The following is a 24990-nucleotide window of genomic DNA, read 5'->3' as shown; positions in this document are numbered from 1 at the left end:
TCCCACCATCTAGGGACACTTTCAATTCTTTCACCTTCCTCTGGTTATATTTCTAAATCCATTGTGTCTGCTGTTCTTCAATCAACATTGTTATGCTAATTGGGGATGTAACAGTCTATTCTTACCCTTACTTTCTTCCAATATAGGTAGAAGCACAGTTTGGAGTGTATCTCTGGGCATTGTTTGTTATTAAATTATGTGCACATTCAGAGCTGAGCTAGGTAGTAGTCTACTGTTACAGTTTCTTTTTCCTGGAATTAATAATTGCCTGACTTTTAAGAAGTCGGTTGCTTTCCTTAGTACCTGTCACTGTATTTTTCTAAACGCTGCAACAGATCAGTCAGAAACAGTAATCTAAAATCTCACCAACCAGTTTGGTTTCCTAGAAGAGATCCAAATGAGAAGGAAGGAGTTCTTGGTGTGGAAAGTGATGTGTGCTGAGGTAGAACCCTGGGGGCCCTTGTGTCCCCACCTGAGGGGCTTCCGACTTGGGGATGCAAGGTGTTGCTTCCTGAGTCTCGGGTCTCATGGCCTGAAATTAATAAGAACTCAAAGAATCAGAGCAGAGTCGATAAGTGAGATGATGGTAACCTGTAACTGAGCTTCAGAACGTGACTCAGGGTGACCTTCTAGGATTTCTTCTTTAAATATTATGATGCAGGGCAGGAGCTGGGGATCAGCGGTAGGGCGCTCACCTAGCATGTGCGTGGCCCTGGGTTCAATCCTCAGCATTACATAAAATAAATAAGTAAAATAAAGGTATCGAGTCCAACTACAATTGAAAAATAAATATTTTAAAATATATTATGATACAATGTTAGCACAGCCAGTTGTAGACTGCTGTTTTTGGTGGGATTGAGGATTGAACTCAGGGACACCCTATCACTGAGCCCTTTCACTGGCCCTTCTTATGTTTTATTTTGAAACAGGGTCTCTCTAAGTTGCTGAGACTGCTTCAAACTTGTGATCCCCCTGCCTCAGCCTGTTGAGTCACTGGGATTACAGCCATGTGCCATCGCACCCAGCAAACATGACTGTTTCTTTTTTTTTTTTTATTGTTGGTCGTTCAAAACATTACATAGTTCTTAATACATCATATTTCACAGTTTGATTCAAGCGGGTTATGAACTCCCAACTTTACCCCGTATACAGATTGCTGTATCCCATCAGTTACCCTTCCATTGATTGACATATTGCCTTTCTAGTGTCTGATATGACTGTTTCTAATGTACACAAGGCCCTGGGTTCAATCCCCAGTTTGTCTCTTCCCCCCATTAAAAATTAGTGGCTATTTCTAAATTGTAAAGTTAATTTCTTTCTATGTTTGACAGTTGAACTCTTTTAGGCTGGATACATTATTAGCTATGATTGATATTTCTGTCTTTCAAAAAAAATCTGGGGAAGGGAGGGGGCATGGGGCAATTAATGATAGTGGAATGTGATGATCATTACTATCCAAAGTACATGTATGAAGACACGAATTGGTGTGCATATACTATGTATACAACCAGAGATATGGAAAATTGTGCTCTATATATGTAATAAGAATTGTAATGCATTCTGATATCATATAAATTTAAAAATTTACATAAAAAATAATCACGGACACATTCTCAGTGTGAAGAAAAATCTGATAGTGATTTTTACTGTTTTTGAAATATATCAGAGGTCATAATAGTGCACAGGGCAAGATGAAATGTTATTATTATTTAAGATATTGTGTTGAAGATGAAGACGTTCACAAGAACAGCGAAAATGAGTACAGCAGAGTGAGATTTGTAATGACAATGTTCTGAAGTCTCATAGGCCTACATTTCTTATTTTATGAAACAAAAGGGTTGTTATAAAACCCTTGTTGCTCTCTGGTATTTAAAGATTATCCCTTTGTGTTTCATTGGTTGTATTCAGTGGAGATATGTGACGGCTTCCTACCACCCTTAGATGTCGATCTCCCTGTCCTTACCCTCCTTCTTTCTCTGGCCCTGTGAGTCATGGTTGCTGCTGCTGATGAAGCCGCAGTGACGGTCCTCTGCATGGCTTCACTCAGACTTGAAAACAGCTGTTGTCAGGTTTTTGTTTTCTGTTTATCAAGCCAATACCCTTAAGGCCACTTTCCCTCCAGGGCTGTTTTAACCCTGTCACTTCTCTAGTGAAGCACAGAGCTCAAGAATCTGTGCATGCACTGATCTTGCCAGCACTGTCCCACTCCTGCATCACCACCTGTTCCTGTCACCTCTGCCTTCTTCCTCACCTGACACAGCCATCCCTGGGACTGGTCAGAAGGCTTCCTCTCAGACATGGCTATTCTAAAACCTTTTCTCAAGTAATAGATGCATGTGGTTAAAAAAAAAAAATCCCTCAAAATACAAAAATGTGGGTCTTTCACATCCAGCCCTAAATGCCCCTGTTTTCTTCCACAGAGGCAGCCGCTCTTCAGTTTCTTGCATGATCTTCTGGAGTTGTCTACAACATGCTTTCCCTGCCTCCCTGTGTTTTGAACATAAAGGGCAGGGTACCCTCTACACATTGAGTCTTGTTCTTCTGAATAGTTTCACTTGAAGGTCTTTCCTCATCTGTCCACTGCCCAGCTGCATACAGCAGAGGGCACCATTTTCCCAGAGCAGCCCAGGAGCTTGGGCTGGATAATGCAGGCCAGAGACCCTGGCTGTACAGAGCTTTCTTGAGACTGGGACATCCACTGAGTGAAGCAACTGTATCCTCTCTAATAAGGATGGGCATTTAGCTGACTATCAGCCAAAAGTTTGGTTTAAAGAACAATTGTTCTCAAATATGATTCTCAAAAGATTATTTCGTGCTGGCAGCGCCACAGCCAGGGACATCTAACTTGGTTTTATTTCATCTCTCTGTAGGCCCTTTGTCACTGCGGGGAGCCAGAGACAGCAGACACTTCACCAGCTTGAGCCATGCGCTGCAGACACAGTGCTGTATGTCTCCTGCCAGCATCTGGTCAGGCCAGCAGTACAGACCCTACAGCTTCTTCACTAAATGTAGGTAGACTGGCACACACTTCCACCTCCTGCAACAGGAAAGTAGGGGTGCTTTCCTGTCTTGATTTTTCTTCTGTCTTAAACGAATTAATATTTTAGTGATTATTAAACTAAAAATGCATGTTCTTGTTCAGGTAGCTCCTAGAATTATCTCACGTGCTACAGCTGTATTTGGAGAGCGCTAGTTTACTTGGAGCCCCTCATTTGGGGCACCTAAGGCCTAAAGGTATTGAATTGTGCCCCAGATACCCTGCTGATTTAGAGTCACACCAAGAAGCACACACTGTTTTTAGCTGGGCCTTAGCTGAGGAGATAGGACATCTCATCTTGAAAAGTTCAAGAGACATCACTACTCACGCTTCCTCTTTGGGATAGTGTTTGAAAGTGTGATCTGGACTAAATTAGGTTGTCAGGTAATCAATGGAGATGGAGTTCACAGTTTCGCAGTAGGTTAAATTTTGGATAACCAAGGCAATTCATGATCATTCTAGAATGTTCAGCAGATATAGAAAAATCAGAAGGGATTAGGTGGCCAGTGATCTGCTGCTCCAACAAAGGACTGCCGCTCTTTTCACACAGCACCATGTCCTGTGCTTCCCCGGGCTGTGTGGTGACCATGGAATTTTCCACTGTGAAGATGCGGATCATTTTAGTGTGGAAGTCTCGTGATACTCGTGGGTGGTACTCGTGGTACCTGGATTAGTGGCGTAGTGACACAGAGATGAGGGTCAGGTCATGGGGCTGGAGTACCACAGGCTTGTTTGTACCTGTGAATTTAGGTTCAAGGAGAAGAGAGGTGGCTAGAGCTGGGCCTGCTGGTCTCTCCCCCTCATGCCCACAGCCTCATTTTTTTCTGAGTTGACCTTGACCCTTAGAGGAGTATTTTAGACCCAGAGGCCTTGGGAATTTTTTTTCTGATCATCTTTTCCCTGCTCGAAAAAGGCTCTTCTCCAACTCTTCTTGTTCGAGCGTGCCCCTTCATCCTTGCACACCTGCACTGTTGACCCACATCTGCCTCTGACTCTCTACCAGCCCTCCTTGTCCTCAGTTATGTGGACTTATGAGGTGACTGCTCCTGAGTCCTGCTGAGCTGGGCTGCAGTGGGAGACCTCTGTGGAAGCCACTGTGCTTTTCTATTTCAGGAGTATGAGGATGGCCTTAGGCCTGAGCCTAAGCGACTCCATTTTAAAAACTTCAGTTTGAAAGCTGCAGTCTCACCTGGCATGCCTAAGGGAGCCCTCCAGGATGGCCTCAGACACAATCAAGTCACTTCTCCCCACCCTGAAAAACAGAGTGAAGCCTCTGTCAGGCTGTTCTCCCCTAAAAAGAGGGAAAGGTGAGAAAATCAGGGAGGGACCATCATACCAGATGTTTTAACCCCAGGGTGAATGTTGTCACTGAGAAATCTGGTGGTAACTGATAAGGGCTGAAAGGGGGGTCAAAAGTCCCAAAATTTAGTATAAATAATAGAGCAAATGAACAGACATTCAGCCAGCCAAAACAAGGATGCACCCAAGCTAGAGACCCCGATGAGGACCTGGACTGACATCTCATCACTTGTCATCTTGTGCCTGATCTTTACCGCTCTCCAACTCTACAGCCACATCTTGACCCTGGTAAGAGTCGCAACTTCTCCCTGTGATCCTCTCCTCAGCCGGCCATCAGCTCCATTCCAGGAGAAGCCTGCCTTGGTTCCTGACCTGATCACCACAGTCTGAGTGAGTGTGTATGTCTGCTGGACATAAAGCCTAAGGCCTGAGACTTTTGAACTTAGCCTGCAGAGGGAATGTCTGTCATTAGCCTGTCATGATTAAGTGTGTTTGCAGTGCTTAGAATTAATCTAGAATAGTTTGCTGTGAATTGATTATGTCTATTGCAGTGCATAGCATGAAGGATGGTCGTCTTCTTAAGAACCTATAGAGTGAAATTTTATTGAGTGATTCTAGTGAATAAAGCATTGAAAAGGGCAGAAGTGAGGGGACATTCTTTATTTCTCCCCCTGGACTGCATATGTTGCAACTTTGCCCCTAGGACAATGAGGAAATGGCTTTTGAAATTCTAGATCTCCAAGACACAAAAACTCATGGGTTTTCAAAACTTACTGAAGAGGATGTAACCTTGTACTTGTTGAAACTGTCCCCTGTTATAGAGTCCTCACTTAAATGCCATGGGTCCCATTTAGTAAGTGGTGTTACTTGCATGATTAAGAAAGAACTTGGGTTGGGGCTGTGGCTCAGTGGTAGAGCATTGGTCCAGCTTGCACAAGGCCCCGAGTTCAATCCCCAGCACTGCAAAAAGTAGAAAGAGTTCAGTCTATCAACGTGGATGCTACAATGGATTGTGCATGCGGTGTGTGTGCACATGCACACATGTGTTTCAAACAGGAACTTCACTCACATAAGTGTAATTAACAGGTATATAAGTTAACCTCATTGTCCCTCCAGAAAGTGTCAGAAAGAGTTGAAATAATAGTAAATCTAAATAGCCTTTGAAGTTCAATAGTCTTTACTTGAAATTAAAATAGTAAAATGCATGTTAATAAAGAACTTAATTCAACGGGTAGACATTAAAAAATCATAGTTGTGAATAATATTTATGAATGTAGGAAAATATTCACAGTGTAACAGTCAAATAAAATTGAGCCACTGCAGGACCTATATAAAGAAAACAAAAGCAATACAATAAAAAAATTTCTGATAAACGTAAAAATTAAAAAAACAAAAATATTACCACTTATGGGGCTGGGATGTGGCTCAAGCGGTAGCGCACCATGCCTGGCATGCGTGCGGCCCGGGTTCGATCCTCAGCACCACATACCAACAAAGATGTTGTGTCCACCGAAAACTAAAATATAAATACTAAAAAAAAAAAAAAATATTACCACTTAAATTGATAAATTAAATAATAATACAATGAATAATAATACAAAATTTCAGTTTTATCTAGTGAATTATAAGTTCCATAGAATTTTATTGCCTCTTTTTAATTTAAATGAATGATTAAAACTGTTACCTTGTGGGACACCTTGGTGCAGCCTGTAATCCCAGGGGTCATGAGCTGAGTCAGGAGGATTTTGAGTTCAAAGCCAGCCTCAGCAAAAGTGAGACTCTAAGCAACTCAGTGAGACCCTGTCTCTAAATAAAATAAAAAATAGGGCTGGGGATGTGGCTCAGTGGTTTGAGGGTCCGTGAATTCAGTCCCCATTACCCTAAAAAAAATAAAATAAAAGTGGAACAATCAATATATCAAATTTGTGACAAAGCCTCTCTGAATATGTATATGTTTCTTAAATATCAGTTATATCATGGAATTTAAAGTATGTTTAGAAGCATTTTATGTTGGAATCCCATTGTGTATTATTCCCCCCCCCCCCCCGGCCCCAGCCAACACAATGTATTGAACTCAGGACCTTGTGCATGCTGGGCAAGCACTCTGCCACTTAGCCACATCCCCAGCCATTCTTATTTTTTATTTTGAGAAGGGTCTTGCTAAGTTACCCAGGCTGTCCTTGAACTTGCCCTCCTCCTGCCTCAGCCTCCCCCACTGCACCCAGCCCAGTTCATAGCTTTGGAAAGTTGATCCCATTGAAAGAGTCTTTCATATGTTGGTTGTTTCCTATTAGATCATCCACAAGAATGGACTCAGCCTCCCTTTTCCTTCAATGCCATTTCCTAAGAAAGGGGCCACCATGAGCCAGAGTCAGCTAGCTTTGAAGCAATTTAGTTGATACTTTTATAGTTCCTGGCCTTTAAAAGAGGCCGAAAAAAATTGGAGATTTCCCTAAAGTTCATAATCAGCAGGTATTTCCAAAGTTTGTATCCTCGTTTCAGCCTCATCCTTAAGGTAGCGAGCCAGTCCAGCCAAGTAACTTCTTATGTTGTATTTCACCATTTCTAAGACACTTTAGTGTCTCTGACCCTGGAATGTGTCTTACAGTCAGCGTTAAACTATTTCCAACTTCAACCCACACTGTTTTCTTTCCTGTGGTACATTGATTACGATGGGGTATATTGAGGTATATAGTTGCAAATTCTTCTCAAGGTGATCTCAGTTAACTCTCCTAATAACCCCTGTGAAATAGGAGGAGAAAGTCTTATTTCCATGCTGTTCTTGAGGAAATGCTCCGGAGGGAGGTTTCATTTGGGGAGTTTGCTTCTGTGCCTACAGACTGGAGGTGTGGGCTCCTCACCAAGCCTGTGTGGCTGAGCCAGCAGGTCCTCGTCCTCTACCTCAGAGTTTTCTTCAGCTGTCCTATTGGTGAGCCATTTTGTCTTTTAGGTAAGAAATGTATTTAATATGACAGCCAATGAGGGAAGGAAGAGATGGGTCCATGTCCTGGTGGCTGTGGGGGATGGGCAGGGAGCTGCAGGTGAGTGGGGTGACTCTGGACATGGAGGTGGTGGTGTGCAGAGGCCTGGCTGCCCCGCTGGGAGCCCAGGGCCCTGCTGCTGGCCTACTTTCCCCCTCACTGAGCGTCTAGAGGTCTGGGCTCACAAACCTTGTGGTAAACCACAAAGCTCCTCAGGGTAAAGAAAGAAGAGCTCCAAGGCCTACATCTGAGGGCAGTGGATATTTAAAAGGGTTAAGTCACCATTGTATTGTGTAGAATAGTGAAAAATTAGAAGAGCAAGTCCAATCTGGCCCAGTTACAAAAACAGGATAGCTGTCCAATGTAATATTCTCTAGCTTGTGAAAAATCACTTACATAATTACTGTGTCAGTAATTAATGTGTCAGTAATGTTGATTTTTTTAAAGTCATTTGTATGTTAAGAAAAATCTAGAAGACTATACACTGTTAAGTGTTTATGTGGGTTAGTAGGTTTGCCAGTCATTTAAATTTTCTTCTTTAGACTTTTCTTTAAAGTTTCCCTAGTGAACATCTAGTTTGTGATATATATTCACATAGAACAGAAAAACCATCAGTTGCTTCATACTGACACTTTCAAAGCAAAAAGTAATACACATGATAGTGCGTTGGTGTAAGAAATCATGATTAGCAGTTACTGTTGTCTCTTTCCAAAAATATGTTTTCAGTAATTTTGTGTCCAGCTATCACCCTTAACCTTGTAAAAAGCTTCACCAAGACATCATGTTACAGCCGTGAGTTCGCACCTTGCCCTTCTTGCTTGGTTTTGCCCTCAGTGATCCTGGGTTAGCACAGCAGATTCCCCTCTGTTCTAGTACTGGTTGCCTAGTGTCCCCATGTGTGCACAGACCTGATTTTTGTTACCTGCTCCCTATTGCTGAATATTTTTGTTTGCAAATTTGTGTCATTTACTTAAAAAAACTGAACTTTTTGTACATAGATTGTTGAACTTTTGCAAGTATAGCAATAGGGGAAATGTCTTGAAATTGCTTGAAATATCTTGAAATTGTTGCTGCACTAGGTGTAAATGTCAAACATTGCCAGATCGCCTCCTCAAAGGTTGCAGCAGTTTATATCCCTCTGTGCCATCCCATCCTTGCCCTGAGTATTATCAGACTTTACTGATTGTCATCTGGTCCCTAAGACATCTCTCCTAGTTTCACCTGTACTTTCTAAGTTAGGAGAGTGCGGACTCCATTTTCATGTTCATTGGCCGTTGCGCTTTCACTTTGGACATCTGTCAGTTCAGGTGCTTTGCCCATTTTTTAATTGGGTGGTTTATTTTCTTTTTTGATTGGGATAAGCTTCTTGTAAGTTAAGGACATGAGCCTTCTGTCTATTAGATATTTTGACTTTGTTCTTAATTTTTTTTTTCACACTAAAGTTTTAAAATCCACAGAAGTTTTAAACCTTAATATAGCAAATTTATCAGTCCTAGATCACTTCTGGCTTGTGTTTTGCTTAGAAAGCCTCCTTTTGAAGGTTATATATTTCCCTCTAGGACTTTAATGGTTTACTTTGTTCTGTTTAAATTAGGAACTGGAATTCAAGCCCCTTTCATCCCAGGCCTCAGATGTCTTGTGTATTTTATTTTCCTGTGTATAACTTAAAAACACAGTACTTTTCCCAAATTAAATAATAACTGATGGCAGCAAATAATGGAAGCATTTTTGCAACTTGTGATGAACCTCATTTCTTGGGATTCAGCATTTACAAATTGAAAAATTGTTGGTTTTATTTTCCTGGTTAATTAAAATCTAAATTCCACTCAGAAGTTCCATTGATATCATAGTTTTACTCTATAGCAATGTATTTTTTCCCCAACCCTCTGGACATTTGAATCTTTCGACAAGTGTCCAAAACCATTTGCCTCTTGTAAATATAGAGCATACTTAATTTTAAAAATCGAGTATATATATCATCATATTAGAGATTTATATAGATAATGTTATGCGTCTAAACTTGGGTTTCATAAATACATCCAAATGTAATGTCTCCAGATTGCCTCAGAACAGGTGAGCAGGTCTCTGGCTTTCTTCATGGCTGGCTGTGTATGCAGGTGTTCTGTGGGCAGTTGAAAGGAGAAGTGCGTGGAATGTTGTAGGAGCCCAAACTGTGAGCTGGGGAGAGGCACAGGCTGGGCCAGTTTTTTTTTTTTTTCATAGTTTGGATTTTTCTTTGATGCTTTTGCTGTTGGGAAGGCCACCATGTGGGTGAATTTTTTTCCTTGTTGTCCCTCAGTAGATGATGATGAGCTCTGTGTTAGTCACCGGGGTACCACAGGTAGACAGTCACATGTCCCAGAACCCTCTCCTGGTCCTTGTGCTCAGAGCCTGTGTATCTCGTGAGACTCCGTTCAGACCCCCACTGTTGGTCAGACCCATGGCCACTCACTAGAATCATGAGATGGCTGTGAGCAACACTAAGGAACAGTCAGTGTGCATGTGATGATGGTACTGTGGCTACCTGTTGTAAGTCTTTATCCTTTAGAAGTATATAGAAAAAATTTGCACAAGTAAAATTTCTTTTCTTATTTCTTTTTTTATTATTAGTTTTATTTGTTCTACTTAATTGTACATGATAGCAGAATGCATTTCAATTCACCGTACCAAAAACGGAGTGCAACATTTCAATTTTCTGGTTGTACACGTTGTAGAGAGGCACCATTTGTGCAGTCATACATGTACCTAGGGTAAGGATGTTGATAATATGTGCTGGGAGGGGATAGGAAGATAAGCTTTTTTCATACACTTTGGAGGCACATTTAACATTATCCATAAAAATGCACGAATGCTATGCTGCCTACAACTCAGAAATTTAGGTCTTGGTACGTGCCCTGGGAAGCTCCCAGAAGGAAATTTGTTTCAATGTTGTGTTAAATTATAAGACATGTACAATGCAATGGCCATTGGCAGGAAGTCTGTGGCCACAGTGAATAAGGAGGCACATGCTGCCTGCAAGTTCTTAGGACCTGTGGGTGGAAAGAAGACCCTGGACCACATGTTTCAGCTTGTGGGACACAGACACAGCCCTGAACATAGGCTGGTCCAGCGGCACTGTGTATCTCTCCAGATCCACACAGTGTGGAAAGCACAGCCATCACTTGGCTTTAGGGACAGTAGCTGAGGTGATCCTCTTTTCTGGGAGGTAGGGGACCACGGGTGTCTCCCTCACAAACAGATGACCAGAGCCACCTCTGGGGAGAGTCTGGGTCAGGGGGTGATGGGAGAAGAGGAATTTGACTTTCGTTCGTGGTGTCTAGATTTCTTTCCAGGAGAAAATCTGGTTTCTGCCATCATGTTTCCCCTTGGAGCTTTGGGCAAGCCCTCTTCCCACCCCTTTCCTCCATCTGCTCTCATGGGCTGAGTCTGTTCTCCCAGATTCACAGGTTGAAGTCCTGAGCCCAGAGCCTCAGAATGGGAGCTATCTGGAGATAAAGCTTTTATGTCAAAGTGGGGTCACTGGGGAGCCCCCTCATCCAGGATACCTAGAGTCTTTATAAGGAAAAGGAATTGGTCACACAAGAGACACCAGGAGTGTGTGAGCACAGCGTATGACCCTGTGAACAGGTGGCAGGAAGGTGGCCATTGATGAGCCATGGGGAGAGGCCTGGGTGTGAGCCACCCCTGAAGACAGAAAGCTTTTCCTCTGAGATGAGGAGTAGGATGAGGATGGCCACTTGTAATCCCTAGAGCCCTGGGAGTCCCTGATGGAGTCATTGGCAAGAGGAAAGATCAAAGGCACGGTACTGGGGCTGGAGCTCAGCAGTAGAGCACTTGCCTGGCAAGCATGAGGCACTGTGTTGGATTCTCAGCACCATATAAAAATAAATAAATACATAAAGGTCTATCAAGAACTAAAAAAAAATTTAAAAACCAAAAGCACATAAATTGGATAGAACAAATCAAATGGTCTTTAAGATGATAGGATCACACATCATCTAAAACTCTAAAGACTACACACAAACACATGGTTGGTTTTATGAGAACTAATAAAAGAAGTTTCAAAGTGGCAGGATCCCAAGAAAACACACCAAAATTGTTTTAGTTAGCTTTTCCTTACCGTGACCAAAATACCTGACAAGACCGATTTAGAGGAGGAAAAGTTTATTTTGGCTCAGGATTTCAGAGGTTCAGTCCAGGTTGGCCGACTGCATAGCTCTGGGCGGGGGGTGAGGCAGAACATCATGGCAGAAGGGTGTGGCAAAGGAGAGCAGCTCAGGGCATGGCCACCAATAAGCAAAGAGAGTTCCACTAACCAGGGACAAAACATAAACCTCAAAGTCATGACCCCAGAGTCCTACTTCCTCCAGCCACACTACACCTGCCTTCAATTACCACCCAGTTAATCCATTTCAGTGTATTAATCCACTGATTAGGTTACACTCTCATAATCTAATCACCTTACCCCTACATTATCTCACTTGTGCGCTTTTGGGGGATGCCACATACCCAAACCATAACAAATTCACTGCATTTCTATGTACTACTACTAATTAATCTGAAAAGAAAATTATAAAGATAATATCATTTTCAATAACATCAACAAAAAATAAAATAGCACTTTGAAATTAACCAAGGAAGTGGAAGATGATAGTGTAATGATAATGATAAAGCACTCTTGAAAGAAATTAAAGAACTTATAAATTTGTGGAAGCATCCCATTTTCATGAATTGGAAGACTTAATATTATGATGTCAATACCACCCCAAATCTACAATTTGATTCCTAAAAAAATACCAATGACAGTTTAAAAAAAATTTTAGATGTTGATGGAACTTTATTTTCTTCATTTATTTATATGTGGTGCTGAACTCAGTGCCTCACACATGCTAGGCAAGTGCTCTACCACTGAGCCACAACCCCAGCCCACCAATGACAATTTTAAAAATATTTTTTTAAGTTGTCAATGGACATTTATTTATTTTTATGTGATGCTGAGGGAAAAAAAATACAACCCAGTGCCTCTCACATGCTAGGTAATCACTCTACCACTGAGCTACAACCCCAGCACCCAATGACAATTTTTGCAGAAAAAGAGAAACCCATCCTAAAATTCTTATGGAATATCAAGGGAATCCAAGTAGCCAATCCAATTATGAAAACGAGAAACAATTAGAAGGACCCAAACTCCCTGATTTCAAAACCTACTACAGAGCTACCACAATCAAAACAGTGTGGTGTTGACAGAAAGAGATCAATGGGACAGAATAGAATGCCCAGAAGTAAGCCCTTGTGTATATGGTCAAATGACTCTTGATAAGGGACACAAGACCATTCAATGAGGAAAGAACAGTCTTGTCAGCAAATCATTTTTGGGAAAACTGGACATACACATGCAAAAGAATGAAGTTGAACTCTTACCTAATACAACACCTACAAAAGAAAACATAGGGCAGTAGATTCAGGACACTGGAGTTAACAATGATTTTTTTTGATAAAATGCCAAAAGCACAGGCAACTAGAAAAAAATAGATATATTGGACTTCATGAAAACTGAAGTTTTGCTCATAAAAAGATAACATCAATACAGTAAAAAGACAGTCCATTGGATGTGAAAAATAATGGCCAACCATGTATTTTTTGCACCACCACACCAGGTGGGAAGCGTAATTCTTAGCAGTAGGCTGTGTATAAAACAGGGTGCTGACTTTAAAAACCCCAGTGTTATATAATGGTCATTAAGTATGCCTGCTGTTTTCTTAAGCAAGGAATTATCTTTTGATGTTTTCCATTATATATTATTTAAAAACCCCTCTATAACAAATACAGACTTCTTTTATGAGGGGTAGAATTAGAGACCCGGGGAAAATTATAACAGTGTATCAGAAGTAACCTATAAAATTACTAAAATTTGAGTATGCATCCTAGCTCCGCTCTTTTGCCCTGGGGAAGAGATTTTGTTTCATTTGCTTTTGATGCTCCCAACACTAATTAGTTAAATGTAATCTGTGAATGGTGACAATCTTCTCTCACACACATACACACACACACACACACACACAGACACCCCTACCTTCCCCACTCAAAGCTTCCTTAATCTCAGGCCACACATAAACAAGTAGCTAAATGACAGACTCTGGGAGGCCAAGGCCAGGTCTGTGCTGTATCCCAGAATATTGAACAGTACCTGACACCTAGTAGGACCTCAACATCTCTTTGTCCAGTGTATATAGGACCAGAAATACCTGGCTCCCTGTAGAGCAGTGTGTTCAGTTGGATGCACCATTTAAAAGTGAGATTTCCAATCCGTGAAACTACAGAAGGCCTGAGGGCTGATGGCTGGGGAAAATGTCCTATGAGAAAGGGTGAGGGTACAGATGTTTGCAGCTCACAGATGTGATGGTTTGTTAGTGTCCCTCAAAAGTTCCCGTGTGACACAGTGCAAGTTAGGAGAGCCTTAACCTAATTAGTGCATTGAACCCCTGGTGAGGACTAACTGGGTGGTAACTGTAGGCAGTAGGGTGTGGCTGGAGGTGGTGGGTCTCTAGGGAAGGCCCCTGGGGTTGCTACTCTGTCCTGGTGAGGGGAGCTCTCTCTCTGCTTCCCGGGTGTGCTCTCCTGAGCTGCTTCCCTACTTCATGCCCTTCTGCAGTGATTTTTTTTTATAATAATAATAATAATTATTATTATTGTTGTTATTTTGTGTGTGTGCAGTGATGTTCTCAACTGTGAAAGGGTATTTAAAAATTGACTCAAATACGCCGCCCCCCACAGCAAGGAGAATGGCAGGTGCCTTTCAGGGGTTAAGTGATTTTCAAAAGGGTGTCCCCGGAGTTTTTATTGAAAATCCCAATGTTTCCTGATGCATTTTGTTGTGGGAGATATGCTTCCATTCTCCTGTGACCAGGGATTTGTCTTCAGCTTGGCAGTGAATGGGTTGGTCGCCTGTAAGGAATGTGAAGTAGCACGTGTTCTGACTGCTCAATGGACAGTTAGATCAGAACCTAGGACACATGAGTGTGTAAAAGAGTACGTGTAAGAGGTTACAGTTGCATGTTGCCTAATGCAAGTTATTGAGTTGAAGTTCCATTTGTTAATTTTAAAATATGGAAGGAAGTATGGTGTTTGGTCCACTTGAGGATTCACTCAATAGAGTATCAGACTTTGTTTCTTTTTTGTGGCACTGTGGAGATGTGAATGAGAACAAGTTGGTGACATCTTTCAGGTGGAAGCATTCTCTGAGGACGCACTCATCAAGTTGGCCAAGAAGCCATCTTGTGAAGCCCCTGTTGACTCAAGGCTTTTGATGATGAATTCATGGAGATGGTAATTCTTCATGGACCTTTGCATTTGGTGAGTCACGGAACGGATCTGAGTAGATAATCATTCACCAACATGTCCACAATAATCTCACATATTATGCATAACAGGTCATGGCTGGGTAAATATTACCATTTCCTTTTTTGCATTTAAGAAAACTAATAACGACATTATATTTTCTCCCTTTTTTGCCTTGAAGTATGTCAGTGTCTTGACCAAGCATGATTGTTTCTGGGTAGGTTAGCAAGAACTTGAACTCAGGGATTTTACTGTCATGTGTCAACCTATTGTTTTTCATTGATTTCTATTAATATATCCAGGTTGGCATCTAATTATTTTTTTAGCTTTTGACTTTCGCAGCTGTGGGCATCTTGACAACCATCAACTCCCTGTAAGCACAGACAACTCTATAAGAACCTGAGGATAAATTTCCCTGTGCATGTCCCCTTGTGAAACTGCTTAAGCACCGCCTGGTTTACACACAGTTGGAATTTCTAAGTCAAAGTGTGCACGTTTACTTCTTTGACTAAGCACTGCCAGGTGGCTCTTCTGCATAGCTCTACCTGTGGCCAGGATTGTATTATCTAGCTTTCTAACTTTTGCATGTTGAGTAGATACATAGTGGGAGCACACTGTTTTTGTTGGTATTTTTCTTGGTATCTATTCTGATGCTTTTCACTGGGGGATTTTTTTCCTGTGAAAATGGGCTTCCTCTACTTGACCTTATTTTCTTCTTTTTAAAATTTTTTGAATGTGACTTTTTAATTTTAGTTTTATTAAAGACATTGCCCCTTGCTTGCATAGTCTATATCTAAAGCACTAGTCATTGCTCCAAGGCCCAGCTTGCTCTCAGCTGCCCCAGGAGGGGAACAGTCTTTGGCGGTAGCCAAGAGACACCCCTGCAGGGGGCACAAGTGCTTTGGCCCTCTGGTGTCCTGCCAGCAGTGCTTCCCATGCTCACAGAGGGTTTCAGACACTGAGTCAATGGTCCAGGTGGTCTTTTGTTCAGTCTGATCTCAAATTGAGCTCCTCTGAGAGGTCATATTGAAGTCCTTGTGTGTACCTGACCCATCATTTTAAACAATATTCCAAGTTCACTTTTTATGTGTACGTGGTTCTGGGGATTGAACCCAGGGCCTTGAGCCTGTGAGGCAAGTGACCTACCTGAGCTACACCCTCAGAGACCCCTGTAAACTTCTTCCCCTCTGCCATGGGGTCTAAGTTGCCAAGGCTGACCTCAAACGTTCCTCTTGCCTCAGCCTCCCTGGTGGCTGGCATGACAGGCATGCACCTGGGACTGTCACACTCTAGCCTGTGATGGGAACTCATGTGCATCTGTCCAGGGCTGAGCATGGTTAGGCAGAGCTGTGCTCCAGGCTCCCTGCAGGGCTGTGGAGGCTTCTGCTGCCCAGCAGCCCTGGTGCCATGGCCAGGGCTCCTCCCAGCCGAGGGCAGGCAGCTGCCCATTGCTATAGGCTGACCTTATTTTCTTCTTATGGCACTCATCCGTTCTCTGGAGTATGTTGTATGGTTTGTCCATTAGGAGTCTAACAGGTCCTCTAGAACCTTCAAACAATTAGTAAAATTCCTAAACAGTAAGTGAGCATGCGCAGAAATTGGGCTAATATTTTGGGAAGAACAATGTTGGATGATATATTCATGGCTTGACTATATCATCCAACATGAAGTTATATTTTATTACTTACAAAATAATAAAATAATGAAGCAATACCATGGGCTGAGCTAAAATAGATCCTCAGGATCTTAGGCATTCTGTAATAAATCTGTGTCACTTGAAGTATAGAGTTGATCGACTCTGAGTAATGAAACAGAAGTAAAGGTATCAAAGCAAATGATCATCTGTTTCCAATTTTCTGTGATTTGGTTCAAGTGGTAAAGTGGTGATATTTATTAATAATGGATCAAATAGGTTCATAATTGTTTTAGAGTACAATTAGATGCCTTCAAACTTTAGGCTACATGGGCACATTTGAGAACGGTTCCAGCCATTCTCTCATCCTTTGGGTCATTCTCCTCCTATGTCCTGTGAGACATTTTCTATGTGAGGTTTTAAGAAGAAGAAGAGAATATTCTGTAAAGAAAACCGTGTGATCTGTGCAGTATAAAGTTGAATGGATTCATTCAGAAATCAGAAATTCTATTGAAAGATATTTATTTGCATGAGCCAAATAAAACCTATTTTTAGGCATCCTGGTGAAGACAAGGTTTTATCTTTATGTCTCATTTTCTATGTTTTTTTTTTGTTGATGTTGTCAGAATTAAATTCATATGTTGCCAGAAAATTCTATCAGATGTGTAACTAGATGCCATTTAAATTACCCACTTTTACATGGTAGACATTTTTTAATGAACACTGCCTGTCTGCACCTTTTTTAAAAACAGGACTGGGATCAGAAGCCCAAATACCAATGGTTAGCTGGAACATATTTTTCATTTGGCCTACCTGTCAGTATTCCCTGAGGTCATCTATGCAATCAGCTTTGTTACTCCTGCTCCCTCACTGGATTTCATAGAAACCATATGCTATGTATGAATCAGGGACACCAATCCCACAACATAGCATTCTTTGAATATCCAAAGTCCCACTTTTCACTTTGCCATGCCTGAGATCAGCAGTAATGTTTATCAGCAAATGTGAGATTTTCAAAGATCCAATTCTATGTGCTCCTTTCTCAAAGAGCCTTAGGCAGGGATATAGCATACATAAATATTAAGTAAAGTCCATAGTTTTTAAAATGTCATCCATTGAATAGTTGACACATGTCTGAGATACTTTTTATTTTGGAGGAGGTATTATTTAATCGGGAATTCCAACAGCTATGTAATAGTGAAATGAGAAGTCTTGCATCCATTTTATTTTGTTTCTGATGATTTTTATGAGTAAGGATAAGATACTTCCTTGTTCTGATGCAGATGTTGCCCACTTCTGTGAATGGATGCGGGGTGTCACCTACTACTTACATATCTGCGTGTTGGGCTTGACACTGCTATCGTACTTGGTAGTTGGCAGAAAGTCAATACTGAAGTTAAGTTCTTGTGTTCTAGCAGCAGAGCTGAAGATCCTTGATGTACCACCTTCTGCAATCCATGCTGCTCTCTTCATGTTCCTTATTGACTTCCTGGTGATGAGCATCATGGTCTCCTGGTCTTGAGAATGGCCAAGCATTGCTCTGTGAATGTGGAAGATGGGCATGTGGAAGGCTCCAGGGAGGAGGGATCATTGATCATGTACTCTAATCCATGTGCCTGTTTAATGACCTGTTTTTTTATTTTTGGGTTTTAAGGGAGACACTGCCCTCAAACACTTCTGTGCAGCTGGGAATGCAGGCTTCTGCTTCACCTTGAAGGAAGCATTAATGAATGCTTTCCAGAAGACATGAGAAGAGAGAAGTGAGCCTCTGGTATCATGCAGGTTCCTTGCATTGCCCATGGGCTAGAAGAGAGAAGAGTTGCTTCATGATATTTGATCCCCTTTTTCCTGAAAAGTTCCACATGGAGGTGAGTCCCCAGCATGTTTAGAAATCATTTCAGACACCTTTCTGGACAGAATTGAATCAGAGCCCCTGATGATGTGGAAGAGCTAAAGATGGGTTTGCTATGAATTTTCTATTTCATTCATCAGGGCCTGAGTCAAGCCAGTCATTGTGCTGTCAGCGCATGAGCTGCTGGTCAAATGTGAGGAAGTGGTCTTGCTTTATGAAAACACCACCCTGATTCAGTGAGCCAGAGGCAGCCTGCAGTCCCTGTTTTCCTGTAAAGGCAGATTGCTGTGGATGGCCTCTGGCCTCGTCATGCAGCCCTGCTCAGAGTAGGGGATTGAGGGTCCAGGCAGATCCCTAGTTCCTTTTGACCTTTATTGCCATTGGGCCACCCCAGGGTCCTTGGACTGTACCTGGTCTTCTGGCCTGGGTCAGGGGATGTGAGGTTTGGAATCCCCCTCTGTGGCAGGATCCCAAGCCCCCCAGCCACTTGAGGACAGGCACAGCCTTCCCTAATTGTGTTAGAGGGGGAGACTTCTCCCACCCATCCTCATCCATGCTCATCCCACATTTTGTAGCTTGACACCTGAGGTCCTTTATTCATTGACTTAGTGGTTAGTGCTGATGGTTACTAAGACTAAGTGACTCTTTCAAGTCACATCACTTGCATGGTAGGGCTAGAGCATGGATCTTCCTAATTGATTTCATGGGACTCTCTCATGGAAACTGTGACTGCCTCCTAAACACACATTCTACATTTGGAGTGTCAAAATTCTTGGCACTGCCTCCTTGGCAAGTGTATCTTGTCTTCTACATGGGAATTTCATAATTTTTTTTTTTTTTTGGTTTGTGGAGGTCATGCAGAAGGGATTTCATTTGAAATAGCCCAAACAAGAAATACCAGTTGTCTTTTTCGCACATGGATGTGTGTAGTGAACACCCCTTTCTGTGGGCTTGCATGAGTTGCTCCTTTGAATTTGTTGAAGAATGGTTGGCTGGGGAGCAAGGTAACGAGAGATGGATATCAATGCTTGTCCAGTATTCTGAAGTGAAGAATGTATTGAGGATGTGAAGGCTTTTCTAGCCAGTTCCTATGGCTCACTCAGGGATCAGTCAGAGGATTCTGTCTGGTAGACTCTTTGGAGTAGATGTCAAAATGGACCAGTCTTACTCTGTCCAGGACTGAATGCTGAGCTTGAGTGGGAGCTTCTTGTCAGTTCAAGCACTTCCATGAGTCTGTCCTCTGTTCTCTTTGTTTGTTTGTTTGTTTTATTTTTTCAGTTTTCAGTGGACACATCTTTATTTTATTTCATGTGGTGCTGAGGATCGAACCCACTGACTCGCGCATGCCAGTCGAACATGTTACCACTTGAGCCACATCCCCACCCCCCTCTGTTCTCTTTTTTCCGAGCAGTTTCTAACAGGAAAGGAGAATAAACATTGAAAGTACAGTGATTGATTATGTATACCAATGTTATTTGAATCAACTTTGTATAATTCAAAATTAACCTTTTGCTAGTAAAATTTCATATGTTGAGGAAATAATGAAAATATTGGGGTTGGGGGATGAGGAGGGGCAAATCAAATATTCTTGAGCACCAAGACCTGTTTTTTTTTTTAACTTAAATCATAAACTGCCAGAGGACCACACCAAGTAGATATTTCCAGAGACAGTGGGAAGGTAGTAGTACATGAGGAAGGGAAGAGCTCTCAGGATGGAAAGAGGGGGCCGCTTCAGGACTCACCGGGCAAGGCACGAGGCTGCTGGCCATGGCACATGCCTGGGCCCACTGAGTGGGGAAGATCCATGCTCTGTGTCCCTCTACCCTCCTCTGTAGCCTGTGTTGGCAGCAGATCAGGGAATTGGGGTCAGAAGTTCTCCCAGTAATATAGGCACCAGCCCCCAGAGTGTGTTCCTAGCCCTTTCCCCACCTGGCCTGACTTGGTGCTTGTGTTGATGCAGGGCTGAGACCCTACAGTCATCAGAGTGTGTCTGTGGTCCCGATCCATCCTGCATGGCCAACATGCTCAGACCTTCAGCTGGGTCCTAGGCCTGCTACAACCGAACTCTGTCAACTGGGTGGCCAACCACAGAGGAAGGGCCTTCCCTCAAGCTCCAGGGGCTCAACACATTAGGTGTTGGGCGGTCCCACTGCCAAAACACCTCACAGGTTCCTAGGGGACTGTCCCCCAACTCTCCCAGCCCTTGCCCACTCTCCTATTGCTGCCCACGATCTGTGGTTCCCATATGAGCATCCCGTCCTGGCTCCAACCTCACATAGCTGGTATCCCCCAGTCTCCCTGGTATCTGGGTCCAGACTCTCCTCTTCCTACAAGAATATCAGATATTGGATTTGGTCCCAGTTGAGACTGTGTTCCATCATGTGAGCTCTTAGCTTCATCACTGTGCAAAGACTCTTTTTCCACACAAGTTCGCATAACTTTTGGCTGGCTAAGAATTTTCAGGCGACACTTTTCTAATGAGTACACTTTCCTTCCTTCCGATCTCCCCCCAGTGAGCATTCCTCGCACCCTTGTCCTAGTTCCTTTATGGCAGTTTCCCTCCTTATGACTGAGAGGACCTAGTGACCCCTGGATTCACATGTTCTCCTTAATCACCAACACACTGCAGAATTCTCCAAAGGGCCATATATGCTCCTGGAAGTTGGTGGTGGAAATAGTTCTCCATCCACTAATCACTCCCTCACTCACTAATGTCCTTGTGTCCTTGAGAAAGGCTCTCCCTTTCCTGGTTTTCCTGAATAGAAATTCTCTTGCCTCTTGGGTGAATAGGGTTATGGGTTGTGCAGAGGGTGTTGGTCCACTGAGCATCTTAGAGACTGTCCTTTATGGAGCCGAATGATCCTCATTGGGGAATGAGGCCAGGGTCCTAACTGTGGTTAGTGTGAGGACACCATGGGTCAGAGAGGGAAAGAATAACAAGGGAAACTCAGATGTCCCTTCATGGCCCCTGGAGTTAGAGGACTTACCCCTTTGCACCTGGGATCAGGAGACCTCATTTCCTTGAGGACACGCACACTCAGACGTAAAACTTGAGTGTGGGTTCCTTTCTGGGGTCCAGGGCTGTTGTTAGCCACCAGGAATGACAGTGCTCTCCATGCTGAGTGGAGCCATTTTTACCAGGAGAGAGAGCCCATGGTCACGCCTTGTGCAAAGCATTCCACGCCAGGGGTTCCCATCCCTACATTCCTGTCCTGAAAAGAAGCCACTCAGAGGCAAGGTGGGTCCAACCACCTCCCATGTGTTCACTCAGCACTGTGTTCCAGCATCACCCCAGTTAACAGTCCTGATGGGATTGGATGTGGCTCAGAATGTCACCCTCATGAGCTCTACCCTGCTACACCTGCAGTTCTGCAGTGGGAGAAACTCAGAACCTCAAAACACATGAACATGAAAGAAAAGAGCAAGAGCCAGAGCCCAAACAGGCCAGGTGTGGCAAAGACAGCTGGAGTGCCTAGGTTTGGACTCAGAATTATGTCAGTGGGGTGGCATTGCTGCTGGCACCAGCATGATAACAGAGAGCCAGCCCTGCTCAATTTGGGAAGCAGTGTGTTTCGGAAGGCAGCAGAAATTGAGAGGCAGGATTGAGTTTGGCCCTAGGAGGAGGTTAGGTAAAAGGCCAGTGTGGGTTGGAGGGCCTGGGCAGATAGAGAGAGGCCAGGGCACACCCCAAAGCCTGGAGACTGCACTTGATGTCCAGGGTTGTGAAACACCACCTCCCTTCTTACTCACAACTGAGAGCAAGGGGCATTGCTGAGTTCAGTTTGTGTGCAGCTGCATCCAAGGTGGCTTGGCTAGGCACCTCTGTTTCCTCTTCTCAGGAGCCTGGAAGTCCAGGCTCCACTGAGTCTCAGCTGGGAGGATCAGAGTCTGAGTTTATGCCTGTGTTCCTGGTAGGATCCATGTTGGCTGAGCCTCAGTGTTTATGTAATGAGAGGATGGGTGACTGTCATGTCGTTATCACAGGACACACTTGCTAAATGGATTTGTTTGCTCTGAGGAGGAAAGAGAGAGAGGGGAGTGGTGCTGGAGACAGGGATGCAGACAGGGGTCATGGACTTGGCATAACTCAGTCTTGGAGGTGATATCCCATCACCTGTACCCACTTCAGTTGTTATGAATCCAGAGACTGAGCCCCCTTGAGGTGAGGGGTGAACCGGTTCTGGGCAGCAGGATGCTGTGTTACCTCGGAGTCTCTGTGAGACCCCAACACTAGACACACTTGGCCCTTTTGAAATCTTAGGAGAAGCCTTGGGAAGTTGTATAGCAGAGGGGAGCAGCCTCTGAATCTCAATCCCCTCCAACTTGCCATGGTGTAGAGAGGGAACTGCAGCCACGATGGGACGGACATTGGCCACGTCCCTGTGTGGGACACAGGCCTGATTGAGTTGGGGTGCATTCTTTGTCTCTGCCCTTCTTGTGATTGTCCCATCTCTACATTTGTGCTTTAGCCACCTGTGAGTCCCATCTCTGGTTTCAGAGAGAATAGAGGGTGTTATGGGCCAATAGACACAATAAACCCTAGAGATTAGATGCTACCCTACTTTCCAGAAAAGACTGGGCACAGCATGAGTTGCACAATGATGGGACCGGGGTCCAAAAGCTGCTGAGAGGGAAGGACTGGTTGTGAATGCATTTTTGAAGGCTCCAAGCTGGAACTCTAGTGGCACCAAGCAGGGCAGATGCTGGTGGGGATGTTTGGGTAGTTGGTGAACACATGCGCACCTTATATGGGTAGGCATGGAGGAGAAATCAGCAGCCCATAGGGCTTTTGAAAGTGGTCTTATGTGAAAAGAGGCTCAGGTATGGGCACAGGAAATGACATCATTGCCTTGACAATGGATCAAACAGAACATGGAACCCTGGTATCCAGGCACTCACTTAACTGACCAAGCCATCCGAGCTCATTTGGTTGGAGAAACTGGAGTGAGAAGGATGTTCTCCTGTGGTTGCAAACAATGCCGAGCCTCAGGCTCCCAGGAATCTCAGGGGGGCCAACTAGCCCTTTTGTGGATGCACTGGGTGAGGCTTCATCTTAGACGCCAGAGCCTCTGGCGATTGTCGCAGAGGAGCTCAAGAGTAACAGTGAGTAGCACAGGGCAGGTGAGCCCAGCAGGCCCTCTAGTCTGATCCCTGATGAATGGCCCAGGACTCCTATTCTGACTCTGTGTGTGTGTGTGTGTGTGTGTGTGTGTGTGTGTGTGTGTGTGTGTGTGTGTTTGTACTGATGGGAACTGTCCCATTGTGCTTTGACTCTAGTGTATTGGCACAAGTCATTTTTCTGTTTGTCACCATTTCCATTTTGAACCCACCATTCTTGGTCCCAACCCAGGGTGAAAATGATCAGAACACGGAGGAGCCCTTCAGGGTACAGAGCCTTGAACCTTACAGGCAGGACCAGCTTAGGAATGAGCTCCTGCCTGTCATTTGTGGGAGGAACCTACATTTCAGCAGCAACATGGGGTTAATCTCCTGGGATTCCATCCCCACCCAGCAGGTGCTGGATCTCTTGTTCCCAAGGTAAGCACCAGACCACCAAGCCCAAGTGTGTAGCCCCCTCATGCCTGGGTCTTGGGGCTGCCATGTACCTCTCAGGGACCCAAAGGTTTGTGATACCTAATGAGATACAGGACCACACTCATAGTGGAATGTCATCCCCAAATGGGACGAGTCCTGGAGGTGCCTGCCACAGCCTTGCAAGGGGAGTGAACTTCCCCTCTCAGACAGAGAAACCATTCTGACTCCAACTGTTCCACAGAAGTCCGTGGAGCAGTCCCCACACACTGGGCACCACAGCTCAATGGTGTGCACTGAGCTCATTCCCAGGTGAACTCAGCGAGGCCAGGTGGTCTTTCTGGTGTGATGTTGGCTTCGTGAAGAACGTAGATCTGTGCCAGAGGCGTCTCAAAACTCAGGCCTTGGGAAAAGCACGTTTGGGTTAATAAAGACATGTTAATTTCCATAGTGGGACAGAGCATCCTAGCTGGGACATAGCTGGACAGGGGCTTTGGACATGGCAGCTCCCACAACCAGAGATATGTGGGAATCAGCAGTTTGGGCTCATTCACTGATGAACATGGAGAAAGCACCCACTGTGTGAAGACACGTTTCCAGTCACGTTTCATAATTCAGTGAAAAATGGGGTGCAAATGACTGCCATTGTGTCCCTTTTCATGGGGGTCAGCCTAAAACCGCAGGTGCCATGAGTACATATCCTACATGTGACTGCATCCCTGACTCCATGGGGCATAACTGCACGTTGTCCTCTTCAGTGACTATGGTGGACCCCTGGACCAACTTCAACATGGAATGGGCTTGGGGTCAAGAGGGTGGGCTCCTGTTTCCAGAATAGGGACCTGCAAGGTGATTTGACTTGGGAAGGCTGAGGAAAGACTGCTCTCCCCAGTGTAGGGTCAGAGGTTTTCTCTGGAGGCCATGGAGAAGGCAAGGCCAGGGTTTTGCTGACTCCACACCTTCCTCCCCACAGTGCCTCACCTTCCTTCCTGGGCACCTGGGTGAACCTCTACTCCGAGGCTTCCCATCAGCCTCCAGGCTTTCTGAGTCTGCAGCAGCTGCTATCCATGTGGCTCCTGCTAGGAGGCTTGAACCTGGAACACCAAGCACACCACCTCCTGGCCGCAATTGAAGATGGCAAATCAAGCCAGGCAAAGCCTGAGAGCCAGGCGGACTGTGGTGAGTACCTAAGGGTATATGAGGAAAGGTCTGACTCTTGTCCCACTGCAGGGAGTCTGTATGCCTGGTGTTGGGCTGGAAATTAGGACAAGCCTTTGTCCATTCAGGAAGTGACCCCAGTCTGCAAAGAGGTCCTGTG

The 24990-nt window shown here is 44.1% G+C and overlaps 1 protein-coding gene across 16 annotated transcripts in view; it reads left to right on the top strand.

Annotated features, from left to right (window-relative positions):
- LOC144369314 (uncharacterized) overlaps window positions 1-24990 on the top strand; it is a 55094-nt gene that overhangs the window by 19484 nt on the left and 10620 nt on the right. For 13 of the 16 annotated variants that reach the window (XM_078028870.1, XM_078028872.1, XM_078028875.1 and 10 more), the window contains 7 exons: window positions 2871-3008; window positions 4151-4344; window positions 4609-4726; window positions 14543-14670; window positions 17943-18156; window positions 23491-23678; window positions 24646-24851. In XM_078028870.1, the coding sequence (XP_077884996.1) occupies window positions 18019-18156; window positions 23491-23678; window positions 24646-24851 (532 nt within the window). In that variant the 5' untranslated portion in view covers window positions 2871-3008; window positions 4151-4344; window positions 4609-4726; window positions 14543-14670; window positions 17943-18018. Of the gene's footprint in view, window positions 1-2870; window positions 3009-4150; window positions 4345-4608; window positions 4727-14542; window positions 14671-17942; window positions 18157-23046; window positions 23679-24645; window positions 24852-24990 lie in introns of those variants that run through there. The other 3 variants (XM_078028876.1, XM_078028860.1, XM_078028863.1) reach the window with 2 other exon arrangements.

The sequence above is a fragment of the Ictidomys tridecemlineatus genome, chromosome 12 (genome assembly GCF_052094955.1).
Source record: "Ictidomys tridecemlineatus isolate mIctTri1 chromosome 12, mIctTri1.hap1, whole genome shotgun sequence".
Lineage (NCBI taxonomy): Eukaryota > Metazoa > Chordata > Mammalia > Rodentia > Sciuridae > Ictidomys > Ictidomys tridecemlineatus.
The sequence above is the reverse complement of the archived record's forward strand: the minus strand, read 5'-3'. Positions and strand labels throughout refer to the sequence as shown.